Source organism: Urocitellus parryii, chromosome 3, assembly GCF_045843805.1.
Source record: "Urocitellus parryii isolate mUroPar1 chromosome 3, mUroPar1.hap1, whole genome shotgun sequence".
NCBI lineage: Eukaryota > Metazoa > Chordata > Mammalia > Rodentia > Sciuridae > Urocitellus > Urocitellus parryii.
Window position 1 is genome coordinate 212738789 of NC_135533.1, and position 19013 is coordinate 212757801.

General features: G+C 38.6%; 1 protein-coding gene and 2 pseudogenes across 1 annotated transcript; 1 reads left to right on the forward strand and 2 right to left on the reverse strand.

The window, feature by feature from the left end:
* Positions 1–2243: 2243 nt before the first annotated feature.
* Positions 2244–3162, reverse strand: LOC144253896 (olfactory receptor 7E178-like; annotated as a pseudogene).
* Positions 3163–10045: 6883 nt separating this feature from the next.
* Positions 10046–14885, forward strand: LOC144253897 (olfactory receptor 7E24-like). The gene is made up of 2 exons (XM_077796557.1): positions 10046–10989; positions 14828–14885. Exons 1-2 carry the CDS (start codon positions 10046–10048, stop codon positions 14883–14885), a joined length of 1002 nt encoding a protein of 333 aa, XP_077652683.1.
* Positions 12382–13158, reverse strand: LOC144253608 (putative gustatory receptor clone PTE01 pseudogene; annotated as a pseudogene).
* Positions 14886–19013: the final 4128 nt, after the last annotated feature.

Below are 19013 nucleotides of genomic sequence, written 5' to 3' on the forward strand. Positions count from 1 at the left end.
CCAATGGCCCATGCCTGTAATCCATCCCAGTGGCTTAGGAGGCCAAGGCAAAATGATCTCTAGTTCAAAGCCAGCCTCAGTAAAAGTGAGGTGTTAAGCAATTAAGTGAGACCCTGTCTCTAAATAAAATACAAAATAGGGCTGGGGATATGGCTCAGAGGCCGAGTGCCCCTGAGTTCAATCCCCAGTATCACAAAAAAACAAAAACAAAAACAAACAAACAAGCAAACAAAAAACCCAATCAACAAATGGGATGGAATCAAACTAAAAAGTTTCTTCACAGTAAAGGAAACAATAACATGAACAGGGAGCCTATTGAATGGGAGAAAATCTTTACTACCTGCACCTCAGATACAGCATTAATCTCTTAACACCAAAAAAAAAATGACCAATTAAAAAATGGGCTAAGGAACTGAACATACACTTCACAGAAGAAGAAATACAATCTACCAACAAATATATGAAAAAAATGCTCAATATCTCTAGCAATTAGAGAAATGCATGTCAAAACTACACTAAGATTCCATCTCACTCCAGTCAGAATGACAATCATCAAGAATACAAGTAACAATTAGTATTGGTGAGGATGTGGGGAAAAAGGCACTCATACATTGCTGGTGGAACTGCCAGTTGGTGAAACCACTCTGGAAAGCAGTAGGGAGATTCTTTAAAAAACTTGAAATGGAATAACCATTTGACCCAGTTATCCCTCTCCTCAGTTTATACCCAAATTACTACAATGACAGCCTACTACAATGACACAGCCACATCAATGTTCATGGAGGCTCAAGTTATGATAGCTAAATCATGGAATCAACATAGGTGCTCTTCAACAGATGAATGGATAAAGAATATGTGGTATATACACAATGTAATGTTACTCAGCCTTAAAGAAGAATAAAATGATGGCATGCGCTGGTAAATGGATGGAGCTGGAGAATATCAAGCAAAATGAAATAAGCGAATCCCAACGAACCAAAGGCCAAATGTTTTCTCCTATATGCAGATGCTAATTCCCAATAAGGGAGACACTAGGGAAGAACAGAGGTACTTTGGATTAGACAGAGAGGAGGAGTGAAGGGAGAGGAGGGAGTATATGGGTAGAAATGATAGTAGAATGAATCAGACATTATTACCCTATGTGCCTATATGATTACACAACTGATGTAACTCTACATCATATACAACTGGAAGAATGAGAACTTATACTCCATCTATGTATAATTTGTCAAAATTCATTATACTGTCATGTATAACTAATTAGAACAAATTTTTAAAGTTAAAAAAAACATTAAGCAATTTTAATTGTCCTTCCTCTATTGAGCATCTCCCACCACACTTACTGAGTTACATGGCATAACTGCTGAGTCATTATTAAGGAGTGTAGACCCAACACCACCTCCTTCCTACTTGTCCAATGAAGGCATAGGCAATTGCATTAAGAAATTTTGATTGTCCTTCCTCCATTGAGCATCTCCCACCACACTTACTGAGTTACATTGCATAACTGCTGAGTCATTAAGGAGTGTAGACCCAACACCACCTCCTTCGTAGTTGTCCAATGAAGGCACAGGCGACATGTTCAGGATTTTTATGAATACAGTGTTAGATAAGAGTTTCTGAATGTGGACAACCTTGGAATGAGGATGTGCAGGTACGGAGCCCAGTACTCTTGGAACCACCAGTGAACAGCTGGAGGCATAGGCAGACCTATTGACTACCCCTCACCTGAAGACTCTGTGCACAGAGCTTATAACTCACCAAATTGTTCCAAGTTTCCCGTCCTCTCAGGACTGCCTAGTGGAGGAATAAGAAGAGAGAATAAAATGTCCACAAAAGGTTTTGGGCTCTTCCTCTTCTCATGAGGAAGTTCATGTGGACTGCGTGCTATTTTAATTTCTTTCATTATTTTTTTTAAAAAAGGTCCACATGTATTCCATTTCCATTGTTTACAATGGAACAATCATTGTTTTAATTATTAATAAAACAGTTCAATTTTATTAATTGCATTCACATTATTGTACAACAACCACCATCATCCACTTCCAGACACTTTTTTTTCCAATTCCTAAATTGAAAATTTTCACACATTTGTAAAACTTCCCAATACTCCTTCCCCCAATTCTGGCTACCACTCTTCTATGATAAAACGTAATGCCGAATTAAGACCACTGAACTACAAGAGTACTGGTGATTTTAAACCTTTGTGTTCTGTCTTCCCAGTGAATGCTGTGATCTTGAGATTAAATGGTCTTCCTGGGCAGCCTCCACAGGGCACTTTTAATGTCCCTGTTCCTCAGGCTGTAGATGAAGAGGTTCAGCATGGGGCTTACCACAGTGTACATCACTGAGGCCACTGCACCCTTCCTAGGAGAATGTGAGACAGCTGTGCCAAGGTACCCTGCAAGGCCTGTCCCATAAAATAGACAAACAACTGCCAGGTGAGACCCACAGGTGGAGAAGGCTTTGTACCTCCCCCCTGAGGATGGGATCCTCAGAATGGAGGAAACACTTTTATAGTAAGAGAAAAAGATCCCTGAGATGGGACAAAATCTAGAAATGGCAGCAAGAAAACACATGATTTTATTACTGGTGAAAGTATCAGAACAGGCCAGATTGAGGAGCTGAGAAGGGTCACAGAAGAAATTAGGAATTTCCCATACTTGAAGTAGGGAAAATTTAAGGTGGTCATACTGTGCAGGTGGCAGTCCAAAAGGCTAACCAGAAGAGACATTAATATTAAGAAGCCACAGAGGTGAGGGTGCATGATTACTGGGTTATGCAGGGGGAGACAGAGGACCCCAAATGGGTCATAAGCCATCACAGTCAGAAGCATACCATCCATACCTCCAAAAATAATAAACAGGGACATCTGAGTCAGGCAGAGGACATCTGAGTCAGGCATCCCATATAGGAGATGTGAATTTGGATGTTCACAATCATCTTTGGGACTGTGGTGGAGATGAAACTGATGTCAGCCAAGGACAGGTTGGAGAGGAAGAAGTACCTGGGGGTGTGGAGGTGTGGGTCAGAGCTGACATCCAGGATGATGAGCAGGTTCCCAAGCACTGTGACCAGGTACATGGTCAGCAACAGTTTGGAGAAGATGGGCTGCATTTTGTCATCTTTTGGAGTCCTAGAAGATGGAAGTATTACATCCATGTTTCTATCTTGTGATTCTATATTGCTCAGATACCTTTTGTTATTTGTTCTTTTTATATATTCATGACAGTAGAGTGTATTTTGACATATTACACACACATGGAGTAGAACTTATTCTAATTAGGATTCCATTCTAGTGCTTGTACAAGATGTGGACTTTCACTGATGGTATATTCATATGTGAACATAGGAAAGTTACGTCTGATTCACTCCACTGTCTTTTCTACTCTCGTTCCCCTCCCTTCCCTTCATTCCCCTTTGTCTAATCCACTGAACTTTGATTCTTCCCTCTCCCCTTTTTGTATGTTAACATCTCTTCAACAGATCAATGGATAAAGAAAATTTGGTATATATACACCATGAGGAATTACTTGGATATTGTTTTAAGAGGAAAAGTGTTGAAAAAGAAACAAATGGGCTCTCAGCACTGTGTGTTAGTCAGCCTTCTACCACTGTGACAAAACTCCTGAGGAAAACTATGTAAAATGAAGAAAGATTTATTGTGTCTCATGTTTCAGAGATTACAATTCATGGTCTCTTTGTGCTGCTATTTGGGGCCGATGGTGAGGCAGAACATGGCAGAAAGGGTGTGTGTGGGGGGAGTTGCTAGCCTTTTATTAGCTGCAGAGAGAGAGAGAGAGAGAGAGAGAGAGAGAGGAGAGAAAGTGACCAAGAATATCTTATGCCCTTCAAATACAACTCACTCCCAGTGACCTACTTCCTTCAACTAGGTTCCACCTCCTAAATTCTTCACCACCTTCCACAGCATCACCTTTGGGGACAAAGCCTTTGGGGGACATTTCAGATCCAACGTATAGCTATAACTGTAATTACAACTAAAGCTAGAAATATGTGTGTGTATGTATACATACATACTAATGTCTACTTACACACACACATACATGTATATGTGTGTATATAAATATACACACACATGCTTTTTGATGAACTTGTGTTGATTGCGCATATTGATAGGTTTTCCTGTGACTTTTCCAAACATCCATATGTTGTGTGTGGATCCACCTTTCCATCTAACCTTTCCCATTCTCCCTTCCCTCCCTTGCCCCATGGTCATTAGTCCAGTCCCTGATAGTCTTTCTCCTCTTAGGTCATTTTTAAGTTTCCACAGATGACAGAAAACAGACAATGCTTGTCTTTCTGTATATGACTTATTTCTGTTAGTGTGATAACTTCCCATTCCACCCAGTTTCCTACAAATGACAGAATTTCATTTTTGGGGGGTGGGTGTGGCTGAATACTACTACTATACCACTACTACTACTAAATACCATGTTTTATCCATCAATTAATCTGTTGTTGTGGGTGTGTAAGCTGTCCAGAATCAGCTACTATGAACAGTGCCAGAATGAACACAGGTGTGCAGGTGCCTCTTTTGTACACTGACACACACTGTGGACACATACCCACTAGTAATACAGGTGTATCATATGATAGTTCCATTTTTAGTCTTATGAGAAACTTCTTACTGTTTTCTGTGATGGCTATACTAGTTTACAGTTCCACCAATGATGCATAAGGGCTTCGTACCCACATCCTTGCCAGCATTGGTTACTTTTTTGCTTGCTTCATTGCTTTTGATAGTAGCCATTCCAAGGTGTAATCATGTTTCAATTTCAATTTGCATTTTCTTGATGGCCAAAGATATTGGGCATTCCCCATATATTCACTGGCTGTTTGTATTCCTTTTGAGAAATGTCTCTTTAGGTCATTTGCCCATTTTTTATTAGTTTACTTGTTTTTATTGTTAATATTTTCAGTTTTTTATATATTCTGGATATTAATCCTATTTCAGATGAGTAATAATTTATTATTTTAATTAACAGGATTACAAATGAAATTATGCCCCATTAACCCACTCTAATGGCCTGAGAAAACAATTTAAATGTAGGGTAGGAAAGACAGCAAAACTAAACATCTATACCTTGATATCTTGCCTCTGTGGTCACATTATTTTTTGTATATGCTATAATGATTTTAATCTATCATTTTGTTTTATAGTAGAACAGTTGTAGCTAATTTGGGGGCAGCTGAATGGGGAATTTTATTATTATTTTTTGGTTCCAGGGATTAAACCCAGGGGTGCTTAACCATGGAGCCACATCCCCAGCCCCTTTTATATTTTATTTGGAGACAGGGCCTCCCTAAGTTGCTGAAGCTGGCTTTGAACTGTAATCTTCCTGCCTCAGCCTCCCCAGCTGCTGGGATTATAGGTATTTGCCATGATGCCCAGTGAATGTGGAATTTTTTCCAATAGGTAGAATGTTTCTGTTTGGGAAGATGAGAAGAAATTTCTGGAGATGGATGTTGATGATGAATGCACCACAGCATGATGGTAATTAATACTACTGTACCATGTGCCTCATGATGGTGAAAGTTGTAAATTGTTTGGGAATTTTAATATTACCATAGTAAAACTGGAAATAACAACCTAATAGCAATATATATATTTTAAAGACGAGCTTCCTCCTGTGTGAAAGAAGAGCCTCCAAACTTCTGTGGACATATTCCCTTCTATCTTCCCATTACTATGGGAAAGTCTTTAGTGTTAGTGACAAACTGGACCAATTTGGCTAATAATCAGCTCTGTGCATTGGGCCTCAACATTATATAATCATCAATAATGAGCCTGTGCCTTCAGCCCTTCAGCTTCATGGTTCCATGTTCAGTGGCCTCCATACCTGTGCCTCCTACCATGATTGGTGGCATCAGAGAAATCCTATGTGAAACTGCACTGGCATCAATCCTGTGGATGGAGCTGGAGCCTTCAATGGGTATCAGAGAATAGATGAACTTTAGATCTTCACGGTTCTTCCATGATCCATCAGAGATGCAGTAAGTGCTGGAGGAGATAAAGGATGGAGGAAGGTCTGTCCAAAGAATTGTTTCCTCATTATCACAGCAAATGTTCATTTTGAGTAGCCAGATAGGAGAATAATGATATGCAAAATCACATTCCACTATTGTCATGTATGTAAAAAAAAAAAGTCTTAGGTCTGACGACTGTAAAGTTTATATTCTCAGTTGTGTCAAATGTCCTAGAAATCTCATTCAAAGTTTTACTTTCCTTCCAAACTTGTTCTATTTACCATAAACATCCCTTCCACAATAGCAGAAGATAGCTCCCATTAAACTGTTTCCTTAGTTTTACAAAAGAATTATGAAGGTGATGAGGAGGATGAGGATAGTGTTCATAATAACAGGAAACATTATTTAAAGCTTCCAGAGTACCAGGCTCTGGGCTATACATTCTGTGTAGATTATTTCAGTTTTTCTGCATAGTCCTTCTCAGGTTAGAAGCACCTTAAGTTCATTTTACAGAAAAGATAAGAGAACAGAATTTTTATGAAACTTCTGCTATGCTTTTAGCTTGTAAACTCTGAGTTTATGTTGGAATTGAGCTGTCTGGTTATGGAACAGGGACTCTGAGAAGGAGAATCCTCACAGGTTGTGCCCTCCAGTTAACCATCATTTAACTTGCCTGTTACTCCAGCATGAGACCTGCCCCTCAGGGTGCACTTACATTTGGGGGTATCTGGTAAGTCACAGAACAGATCATCAGGTGTCACCAGAAGCAGTGATTATGGGAACAATGGCCGAGATCATAGGAAAAGATCATAGAAAGAAAAGACACACCATCATTCAGCACAGACTGCTCTCTTTCCCACTCCAGGATGACCTTGCAGCTGTCCACATCTTCCCGCATTCTTAAAGTCAGACCACTTAACCTATAAAGGAGTCTTTGAGTCAGATTAATAATGGCTTCATTATTACTCAGGAAACTGGAAAGAGTTGAAATAGGTACCAGAGATGAGCCTCTGATGAAGACCTCTGTACCTCTGCTAAAAACTTCCAGATGGTCCTGAAACAATGAAAAAGATTAGTCCATGTTACCCAGAGCTGGGAACTTAATTTTATATCCTGTTGCTTAAACTATTTCCATGAAAAAGAAGGTTGTAAGACTCTCAGTTTATTTATAGTTGAGACAACTGTGTTGAGTAAGGATCAAGCAGATAATTGATGCTCCTTGTGGGTTTAATATGTACTAAATGCATAAAATTGGGAAAAATAAAACTTGCATGTTATTATTGGTAGTAATGATAAGGTTAAGTCATCACACCACTTAAGTAAAAGATTCTGTGACCTGATGGCACAGATTTCCTATTTTTGTAACAAGACTTTTTATTTTTCTTGTGTAACTATATGCCAACATCTATAGAGGAATGATTAATCTGATTTCCATTTCCCCAGAACCTATACCTTGTTTAGCACACAGGGGGACATAAAAAGGGAAAAGTCTCTGTTAAATATTAAAGAGGCCCTTTTCTGGTCCACAGTACTTGGCCTACTCAGTGTGGATCCAGTGTTCTTGTATTTCCCTTCCTGCCCTTTCATCTCTTTTAAGAATGTGCCACAGAACTAGAGACAGGTCACAATAGCTATTGTCTGTGTCTGTGCCATGGTCACCTGGGCCCTATGATTCCATTTAGGTGCATTGACATTTATTGGGCAAATTTATTCTGTGAGCATGTACAAATATGCAACAACAAATCCCATAAATATGTACAACTGTAATGCACCAATAAAAAAATTTTGGCAGAGATTTTTCATGCAATAAAATAATAAAAATATGCATAAATATTAGTGGCCAGGTGGGCCTTCGGTCTTGTGGTGAGACCTATATTGGAGTTTTGCATCATTCCAAAGATTCAGTAACTTTGATCATTGTATTTATATCACTGTTTAATTGTTGAATTCTTCACTTTTTGAACAGAACCCATGATGATTAAACACGTATTAGTTTCCAAACTTAGACATGTAGCATGAGTGTTTTGGAGATGAGTGTTATTCTTCATACTGAGAAAAGAGTTGTGGAGAAAGTTACCCTTGTTCTTCATATAGTAGCAGGTCACTGATGAGGGACTGAGTGTTGACTCTCTACCTCCCATCCCATGGCAAGGTCCCTTGTATTGGAGCCAAATGGGAATATTATCACCCATGCAGGATGAAATTTCTCTTTGATTTATCTTGGAATAATTGATACTAGATGGAAGTCAGGAATTAAAAAAATAGACCCAGACAGGTATGATCAATTCACTTTCAGTGATGGTACCAAGTAAATTCAATGAAGAAAAGACTTTTTTTTCCTTTGCATTTAATGCTTCTGGGACAATTGAATAAATGTGTAGGAAAAATGAACTTCAAACCTTATTTTAAAACACATATAAATTTAAACTGACATGGATTAAAAATACAATAATAAATTTTAAAGAGGAAAAGACAAGAATATTTTTGTGGAATACACTAAGATTTTATTCACAGTTGTATAATATGGGGGTTCATTTTGATGTAGTTACAAAAGCACAGGATATAGCTTGTTCCAATTCTTCCCCTTATCTCCCCTCTTCCCCTCCTATACTTCTCCTTCAACTATTGATTCTTCTTCCAACTGCTTATAGTTTTCTTTGAAATTTCATGCAATATGGATATACATCAAGGTGAACTTCACAGTGGTATATTCATGTATGGACATAAGAAAGTTTGGTCAGGTTCATTCCACTGTTCTTCCCTTTCCTCTCATCCCTCCCTCCCCTTCAACCCCCTTCTCCTATCCACCTACCTCTCCTCCCTTTTCATGGGGAATTCAGGAGTATTTTTGATGGTGCATATTAAGAATAAGGGTATGAATTGTATAATGACTGATAATTTGGAGGGGTAACAACTGTAGATGATTAATAGTAAAAGTGAGTATATATCTATGCTTGGAATTCAATTATCCTCCACTCACATTGTTTGGGGGAATTCTAACTTGTGTAATAAGGAAAAAGGCACGGAATTTTGAAAGAATTATCCTAAGAATAAAAGGACAAGTTAAATGACGTCCTTCCCTTGGGTCATGCTGTGTGTCTTCTAATCCATCTGAAGTAGAGGTATGCACTTCACAGAGAGATTGGAATCCGGGTGGTGATATAAGCTAGTGCATTTTGAAAGTCTTAATAGCAGATGAACTACTGAGTTTATAGGAAGGTAACAAAAATAAACTAAAATTAAAAATAAAATTAAGAAGAAATAAAATAATTTAAAAAGCATTTCTTCAAATTTCATTACTTTTTGATCCTTGACTGGTACAGTGCCACACTAAGATCATATTTGGTCAGCATCATCATAAGATTATGTGCATTTAACCAAGCACTATTTATGTAAAGTTGAAGTTCATTACCATCAGAGATAAGACTTTTATATTAAATACTTCTTAAAAGACTATCAAAATTTGAGTGAGTACTTGAATAAAGGAAGTAAATCAGAAACCTAACAAAGAAGAAAACCTTCTGGGAGTTACTGGCACATAACTATGTATTCTGATTTCCAACTGTCAACTCTAATAGCATTATAATAATACAGGCTAACTCTTGTAGATTTTGTAATATTGTGCATTTCAAGTACATAGATACTGCACTTTGGTTTAAGGTAAGAATAAGGTAAATTTCAATGCTTCTTAAATTCCTTTACAGTGATGTTGGTTTCTGTTTGTTTTTCTGGAAGTGGGAACTCTTACTTTTTCTCCATTATTTTCTCAAAAGAATAGGTCATATTGCAAGGTGAGCTTGGAGTTGTTATCACGGATGTTCTTGGTTTTCAGGGTTCAACTTAAGTCTCTCCAAAGTAGGTGTGCAAAAAAGAAAGTGAATAACACAGAAACCATGAATAGGGATAGTTGGAAGTTTGGGTTTGTCCCAACTGAGAAACATTACTGAGGGTTTGCAGAACTGAAGTGTGAACACGTAAATTGTGAATGTGTGAGTTCAAAATATATATATGGAGTACTGGGTGCCTGTTAACTTCTTTTTTTCACCAACAATTTTACATGGTTTTTTCTTTTTGCAAAAGATGCCCAAGAAATACAGAACCACAAAATTTAACACAGATATCAGAATTCCATCTCATAGGACTCTCAGAGGATCCAGACCTGCAGCCCCTCCTCTTTGGACTGTTCCTGTCCATGTACCTGGTCACAGTGCTTGGGAACCTGCTCATCATCCTGGCTGTCAGCTCTGACCCCCACCTCCACACCCCCATGTACTTCTTCCTCTCCAACCTGTCCTTGGCTGACATCTGCTTCATCTCCACCACGGTTCCAAAGATGCTGGTGAACATTCAAACTCACAGCAGAGCCATCTCCTATGTGAGCTGCCTGACACAGATGTCTTGCCTCATCATTTTTGGATGTATGGATGATCTACTTCTGACTGTAATGGCCTATGACCGGTTTGTAGCTATCTGCCACCCCCTGCATTACCCAGTAATCATGAACCCTCGCCTCTGTGGCTTCTTGGTTTTTGTGTCTTTTTTATTTAGCCTTTTGGACTCCCAGTTGCACAATTTCATTGTCTTACAGTTTGCTTACTTCAATAGTGTGCAAATTTATAATTTCTGCTGTGAACCTGCTCAAATCCTTAATCTTGACTGTTCTGAACCCTTCATCAAAAACCTAGTCACATGTTTTGTTGGTGTCATATTTGGTTTTTTCCCTATCTCAGTAATACTCTTCTCTTACTACAAAATTGTTTTCTCCATTCTGCGAATCCCATCCTCAGGGGGGAAGTACAAAGCCTTCTCCACCTGTGGGTCTCACCTCTCAGTTGTTGTATTATTTTATGGAACAAGTGTTGGGGTATACCTTGGGTCAGCTCTTTCACATTCTCCCAGAAAGGGTGTGGCCTCCTCAGTGATGTACACCATTGTCACCCCCATGTTGAATCCCTTCATCTACAGCCTGAGGAACAGGGACATTAAAAATGCCCTAAGGAGGTTCCACAGTGGAAAAGTCTATGTCAGGACCTGAGCTGCTCCGTTGGAATGTATGTGGGAGAATCCATGAGTAGTAACATAGACCTAGGAATTCTACCTTGCGGGCACATCATTTTTCAGTTTGTTGGCTCTGACACCTCATCACATTTCAGAGGGTTATGAGGCTGGAGTTACAAGGTGTGTGCTCACTCCCTTCCCACTCCTGAGTCCTCAGTGATTGACAGGCTCCTTCAGTTACTGTCTCTGTGACTCAGTGTCCCCTTTTGGCCTTTGTCCGGTAGTAACTATCCAGCTTATTGCCCATATGCAATTCACTCCATTATAATAACTGGATTTACTTCTATTTTCAAGTGAACTCTGAGTGATTGTAACAGGGGGAAAAATGTATGTTGAGATTTGTCAACAATTGTAACATTTCAAAATGTGCTGAAGAAATAAAGCTTGTTTTAAATATATGTTGTTGTTCAGGACATCCCTGTGAGATGTGGTAAGTGGCATCATATTTCAGGTTTCCTATAAAAGAATATGATTGGCCCCTCTTCATTTTCTGGCGTCCTGCCTTGCCATGGGTTCTCTGCCTCACAGGTGTTTGCACAATTGTAATCTCATTTGTCCTGAGGCTCTCAGTACAGCCAGTGCCAGACTGTTTAGAGGTTCAGTCTTTAAAACTGTGAGCTAAATAAACCTTCTTTTCTGTATAGGTTACTCTGCATAAGATATTTTGTTTTAGCAACAGAAAACAGACCAATATGGGGCAGGGGCAATCTGCTTTACTTGGTCTATCGACTAAAAGGATAAACTCAACTAAAATAATTAGAAACTTACAGACACATATACCCAGGATGATGTTTGATCAAACATCTAGACATCAATAGCCCACCAGTTTTATACATAAAATTAGCCATCACAATATCCTATTAAAATACTAAATATTTATATTTTATAGACATGCATCCAGTATTTCAATTCCTCCCTAGATTGCTTGACTTTCTATAGTATGCTCCATAAACTCTTGAGAGAAGAAATGTGAGCTTATTTGTTTTTAATATGATGAAGAATGGAATTATTTCCTCCCAAGATTAAGAGTTATAGAATAAAATATAGATTTTAAACAGTTCTACAAAAGTAAAGGTATACAATAATGAAGACATGCTTTTTTGAAAAAAATTGGAGATATCTAATAAAGAATGCAAGAAGTTCTGGTTTTAATTTTTCTTTGGGTACTCATCATAGGAGGAGAATTGGGATAAGAACAAATTACATGCTACCCTCAGTTTTAACATGCCACATATTGTAAATTTTTCCTTGGCTGTGGTGTGAGTGTCTTGTCCATGTCACCCTCTATGAAATGACTTCAAGTGAAAAACAGCATTCTTTTGTCCTATGGCACAGTCATTCTAAATGCCTTAGGCTGTAGATGTAGGGGTTCAGCATGGGAGTTACCACAGTGTACATCACGGAGAACACAACAATCTTTCTAGGAGAGTCTGATACAGCTGAAGCAAGGCACACTCCAATGGCAGTTCCATAAAATAAGCCAACAACTGCCAGGTGAGACCAACAGGTGGAGAAGGCTTTGTACTTCCCACCTGAGGATGGAATTCACAGAATGGAGGAAACAATTTTATAATAGGAGAAAAAAGATCCCTAAGACAGGAAGAAAGCCATAGATGGCACCAAAGTATACATGACGATATTTTTGTTAAAGGTATCAAAACAGATAAGACTAAGGATCTGAGAAGGTTGACAGAAGAAATTAGCAATGTCCACATCTTTGAAGTAGGTGAAGTATAAGGCAATCAAATTGTGGAGCTGGGATTCCAAAAGGCTAAGCAAAAGAGACACCAGAACTAAAAAGCCACAGAGGCGAGGGTTCATGATGACTTGGTAAAGCAGGGGGTGACAGATGGCCACAAAGCGGTCATAGGCCATCACAGTCAGAAGCATATCATCCATGCACCTGAAAATGAGAAAAAAAGACATCTGTGTCAGGCAGCCTACATAGGAGATGGCTCTGCTCTGAGTCTGGTTGCCCACAATCATCTTGGGGACCGTGGTGGAGATGAAACCAATGTCGGCCAAGGACAGGTTGGCGAGGAAGAGGTACATGGAGGTGTGGAGGTGGGGGTCAGAGCTGACAGCCAGGATGAGGAGCAGGTTCCCAAGCATGGGACCAGGTACATGGATAAGAACAGTCCAAAGAGGACGGGCTGCAGGTCTGGGCCCTCTGAGAATGCCATGGGATAGAATTCTGAGGCAAGTGTTAGATTTTTCAGTTCAGTTTTGCTTGGGCAAATTTTGAAAAAGAAAAATGTATTGGAAAAAGGAAACCAATAAATACATGCAAGCATGAACACAATGTTACCCAGTACATTAGCCTAGAATATTTAAACACCACGCATATGTTTGTCTTGTGGATATAAGTAAAAGTGAGATTCACAGTGGTATATTCCCATGTGCAGGAAGGAGAGCTGGGTCTGGCTCAGTCCCTGGCTCCTCCTTTTCCCAGTCCTTTCTTTCTCCCCCTCAATCCCTTCCTCTACTCTCTGATACCTCTTCTATTTTCATGGAATTCCTTCCCTCCACCTTTTCTTTCTTTTTTCACTTATTTTGGTACACTAAATTTGATCATTTACATCAGAAAGCATTATGCACTACTTATTTCCCCTGAGTTTTTCTGTTTCTCGTACATTCTATTTCCCCTCCTGTGTGAATGAAGTCCTCACTCAAATTTTGTATGTATTTCAACACTAATGTAATAGATAGCTTGAATCATTATTGGTGTTGGACTCTAATTTTGATTAATATGTTTAAGATGAATGTACATAACCAATATCATCAGCCTTAGGGCACATTGCCCCATCAATGATTCACTGATAATGAAATATTAGCACTTTTAAATTTTCTTGTTGTGTATATGTTTATTTTGTCAACTCTATATGTCTTCCCTCAGTATCTACTAAAGAAATCTATTCCTTGCTTTGTAAAAACTTTATAATGGCTTAGGTACACTGCTTCTTTGTTCTTCTAATCATAAACCCTTTTACATATGTTTGAGGACTTTAGCATTAGGGAACACACAGAACTGAAGTTTGGGATATGATACTTCTAATACGTTCTTCCTGATATCAATTCTAATACCATTTAGTAGATTTTCATATCAATATTTCCTGGTAAATGGCTTATAATTCTCCTACATCAGCTACTTGAAGGCAGCTCAGGTTCATTCCTTTGTCAACTCACACTGTCATTTAATTGGGAAGAACGCAACAGAAATCTGTAGGAAATTATTTAAACACATCTGGACCATTTAGTTACATCTAAACTGGGTAAAATAATTTCCTAGCTTATGTGTTATTTTTGAAATGCTTTAAAATATTTTTTAAATCACATGAAGTAGAAGTTTTTGGTCTCCTTTATAATATTTTCTTGTGAATATTTTGAAATACCAAGATGCCCTGGTACTGGATTAAAATCAGTTTGATTATAATATCGGCTAGTGAAGATCTTGGTTATCCTGTCTTATACCAGGGTTGAGAATCACAGCCTTAGAATATTTGCTGGCATTCTGAAAATGCTCTATTAGTGTGATTTTTCTGTGACTATTAACAATAACTACAAAATGGCTTTTCTATTTTCTAGCAGACTACCTGGTATTAGCTACATAAAAATGTGGTGCTTTTTTCTTTCATGGATGATGATGATGATGATGATGGTGTTGATGGTCATAATATAACATAGGAGCTGAAATGTTAGATTATGTGGATGAAATGACGCAAGATACAAAGAACACATTTCTGATACTGACATTTAGGTATCCCTCAATATTTATTCATAGTATTGTGGGTACTCTTCTCTTTCTCCTTGGCCTCATTTTCATAATCTTTTTACAGTAATTGGGAAACAGTTTACAGGAACCCATTCTCTGCCATCATGGATGATGTTCCAAGTGTGGAAGGAAATGGAAACATTGAATGAGATTCTTAGGACCCCCAACATAACCAAATACCCATATTCACACAACTCATACCAGCTGAAACTTTGCATATTGATATCTTCCCATCTCAATGCCTAAACTTCATGTTAGTCTTCATGATTAAAACAATGGTTCTGATAGCCTTTCTCCATTCATCTTCAACTGGGCACTGAATGAGTTGTGATAATTCTCTGCTGGGCCATGAACACGAACTGTGGTTCCAACATCCTACCCGTGACAGGTGCCTAATGAAGGTTCAGCCTCCATCCTAACAATTGACTTGAATATAGGGACAGACAGGAGCTTTCTGATACAAAAAACTATGGTTGAAGAGACACAGGTATGGAGTGCAATCGACTGAAATCTTCAAACTACAAGGAAGCAGGCAATGCTACCTTTTTACTATCATATGAGGTTGGGGGCTCAGGAACTCACAATCTGTCAAATTGAGCCACAATATTGAAATGTATAAAGGACTTTCTCATAATAGTGGAGGGGAGAATTGAACATCTACAATAGGTTTTGGGCTCTTCCTATACTCAAGAGTATACTTGTGTGTACTTTCCACTGTTTATTGCATTGATTTTAAAAATGATTAGAGCATAATAATTACACAGAGTAGTTGAATCTATTTTGACAAAATCATTCATGCATGAAATCTGTTTGTTCCATTTCAGTCCCCTGTCCTAGCCTTTTCCCTCCCCTCTTGTCTCCCCCATTATCCTTCCTCTATTTTACTGATTTTCCTTTCACTCATGTTGAAGTGCAGAGTTGGGTGGCATTAATTGCATCCACTCCTTCATGCAAACATCACCATCAACAATCTCCAGACAGTTTTCATCTTCCCAAAGTGAAACTTTGTACCCATTTTAAAAAAACACTTCCTCCTTCTCCTAGCCCAGGAAAACACCATTCTACTAAGAAACATGATGAAGAAATAAAATCATCAAACTACAACAATAATGTTATCACAACGAGGCATAAGTTACATGGAAATCCAGATGTTTACCATTGCTGCTTTTTCCAACACATGTTCCAAATGAAAGCTGCATGCCTGAAATTACACTGTCCTGCTGTGCAGCCTCCACAGAGCATTATTAATGTCCCTGTTCCTCAGGCTGTAGATAAAAGGATTCAGCATAGGAATGACCACAGCATACATCAGTGAGAACACAGCAATCTTTCTGGGTGATTGTGATACAGTAGAAGCAAGGTACTCTCCAACCGCTGTTCCATAAAATAAACAAACAACTGCCAGGTGAGACCCACAGGTGGAGAAGGCTTTGTACTTCCCACTTGATGATGGGATTCTAAGAACAGAGGAAACAATTTTGTAGTATGAGTAAAAGATGCCTGAGAGAGGAAGGAATCCTGAGATGGCAACAAAATACATGATTGCATTTTTAGTAAAGGTATCAGAACAAGAAACATTCAGTACTTGAGAAGCCTCTCAAAAGAAATTAGAAATTTCCAAATCTTTAAAGTAGGCAAAGTGTAAGACAATCAAATTGTGGAGCTGGGATTCCAAAAGGCTAAACAAAACAGACACCAAAACTAAAAAGCCACAGAGGCGAGGGTTCACAATGACTGAGTGTTGCAGGGGTGACAGATGGCTACAAACTGGTCATAGGCCATCATGGTCCAGAAGCATGTCATCCCTACATCCCAAAATGATAAAAATGGACATCTGTGTCAGGCAGCCCACATAGGAGATGGCTCTGCTGTGAGTTTGGATGTTCATGAGCATCTTTTGGACTGTGGTGGAGATTAAGCTGATGTCAGCCAAAGACAGGTTGGAGAGGAAGAAGTACATGGGGGTGTGGAGGCGATAGTCAGAGCTAAAGGCCAGGATGATGAGCAGGTTCCTGAGCACCCCAACCAGGTACATGCACAGGAACAACCCAGAGAGGATGGGCTGCAGGTCTGGGTCCTCTGAGAGTGCCATGAGATGAAATTCTGATACAGATGTTAGGTTTTTCAGTTTAATTTTGCTTGGGAACCTTTTGAAAAAGAAAAGAGTATTGTACAAAGAAACTAGATAAGCAGAGACATCAAGTAAACAAAAAATAATACAAATTCCTTTAGCTTATAATATTTAAAAAACTAGATAAGGGATAGGATGGCATTATCTCACCACTCAGATAAAGCTGATAGTTCATATCAGAAAGCAGTCATGGGCTGGGGATGTGGCTCAAGCGGTAGCGCGCTCGCCTGGCATGCGTGCGGCCCGGGTTCGATCCTCAGCACCACATACCAACAAAGATGTTGTGTCCGCCGAGAACTAAAAAAAATAAATATTAAAAAAAATTCTCTCTCTCTCTCTCTCTCTCTCTCTCTCTCTCTCCTCTCTCACTCTCTCTCCTCTCTCACTCTCTCTTTAAAAAAAAAAAAGAAAGCAGTCATGTAGCCAACAACCATGAACACAGCATTTGTGAGCACTGCATTTATCAATGACGACACTGCACCAATATGCTAAGAAGCACTTTCAAAATTTTTATTTTATGCTGGTTGATTTGTATCAACCCCACACAATTACAGTAACATGTCTGGCAAAGAAGGTCAGTTCTTTTATTTCCCCTCCCCTGCTGTGGCCTGGGAATATTAATTCATTTCCTTTCCCTTAATCTCTCATAGATACAGTTGAAGACTATAAAATCAGGGAAGAACCTGAAATTCAAGTTTGATTCCAGCCCTTTTAAAAATGTCATTTAATAGATTTTCACATCAATATTTTCTGGTACCTGGAATTTAATACCTGGATTCCAACTCTCTTAACTGAGCTACTTGAATATAATTTAGTGTTCTTATGTTTTCAGATCATAATGATTTAACTTGGAAAATAAATGAAAAAGAAAAAAATTCTTGAAATAACATAAGCATACCTGGGCCATCAATTCATCATCTGTACAATGATAAAATCATTACTTTTCTAATAAGTGCTATTGTAAAAATACTTAAGGTGTTTTTAAATACCAAATATTAGTGGTTCTCAGTCTGATTTGTGATACAACTGGCCTGTGAATATTTAAAAATATTAGGATCCCTGACATTGGATTAAAGACAATTTAGTTAAAATACCTGCATTTGAAATTAGTGTGATCCTTTTTTACATCAATTTTGGGAACCACTGCCTGTAACATTTTCTGACATTTAGAAATTGCCATCAATATTCTTCATTTTTATCATCAATAATAAGCACTACCCATGTTAGAATATTAAACATTTAGCAATATGTGCTTTAGAACTAATATTTTATAGGGAATTGAATTACCACTTATGAAATTTGTACTTGATTATCTCTGCATAATTCCATTTTCCTGCATAGCTGCCACCCAAAGGAAAGTGCTATCAGGATTAAGTGGTCTTATTTTTATGTCAATATACAATGTCCATACATATTTGTGTTTCCATAGGCAGTTCTGTTCAGCGTTCACCTCAACAGTACCTGAATCTTATCTAGGTAGTGTACAACACAACATCTGTGGTCCCTCAAATGTACAGTGTACCTCTGTACGTACACTTAAGTTTCTCTGTGAAGTATGTTTTCACTAATGCTACTGCATTACCTAAAGGAGAAACATAATTTAATACACAAATTGGGGCAATCTTTTCAAAATCCTGTGTCTCATGCAAATAAGAAATTCTACATAGTATGTGGGCATGAATTGGTAACTTGAATTTCAGTAATTGATACATGTTGTATTTTACTATTAATAACCTATGTTGGTTGTCTCAATAAAAAATGAGTCCTAATTGAGCCACTTGTCAAAAGAAACAAACTTTATTTTTAGAACACACACCACACCACACAGCTCCTCAGGAAAACCCTCAGAGCCCAACTGCCACCACTGGCTTCCCACAAGCCTCTCAACCTCCCTCACCCCTCCTGCTCTTGAGGCTCATTGGCTGGGTCGTGTGGGCGGAGCCAAAAAAAGTCCCCCAATGAGCAACTCCATGGTCTGAAAGGGCGGGGAAACAGCCCAATGAGCATCACCACAGAGGAGCCAATCAGTTGGCAGCTAGAACTTTGCTGGGGCCGCTATGAGCC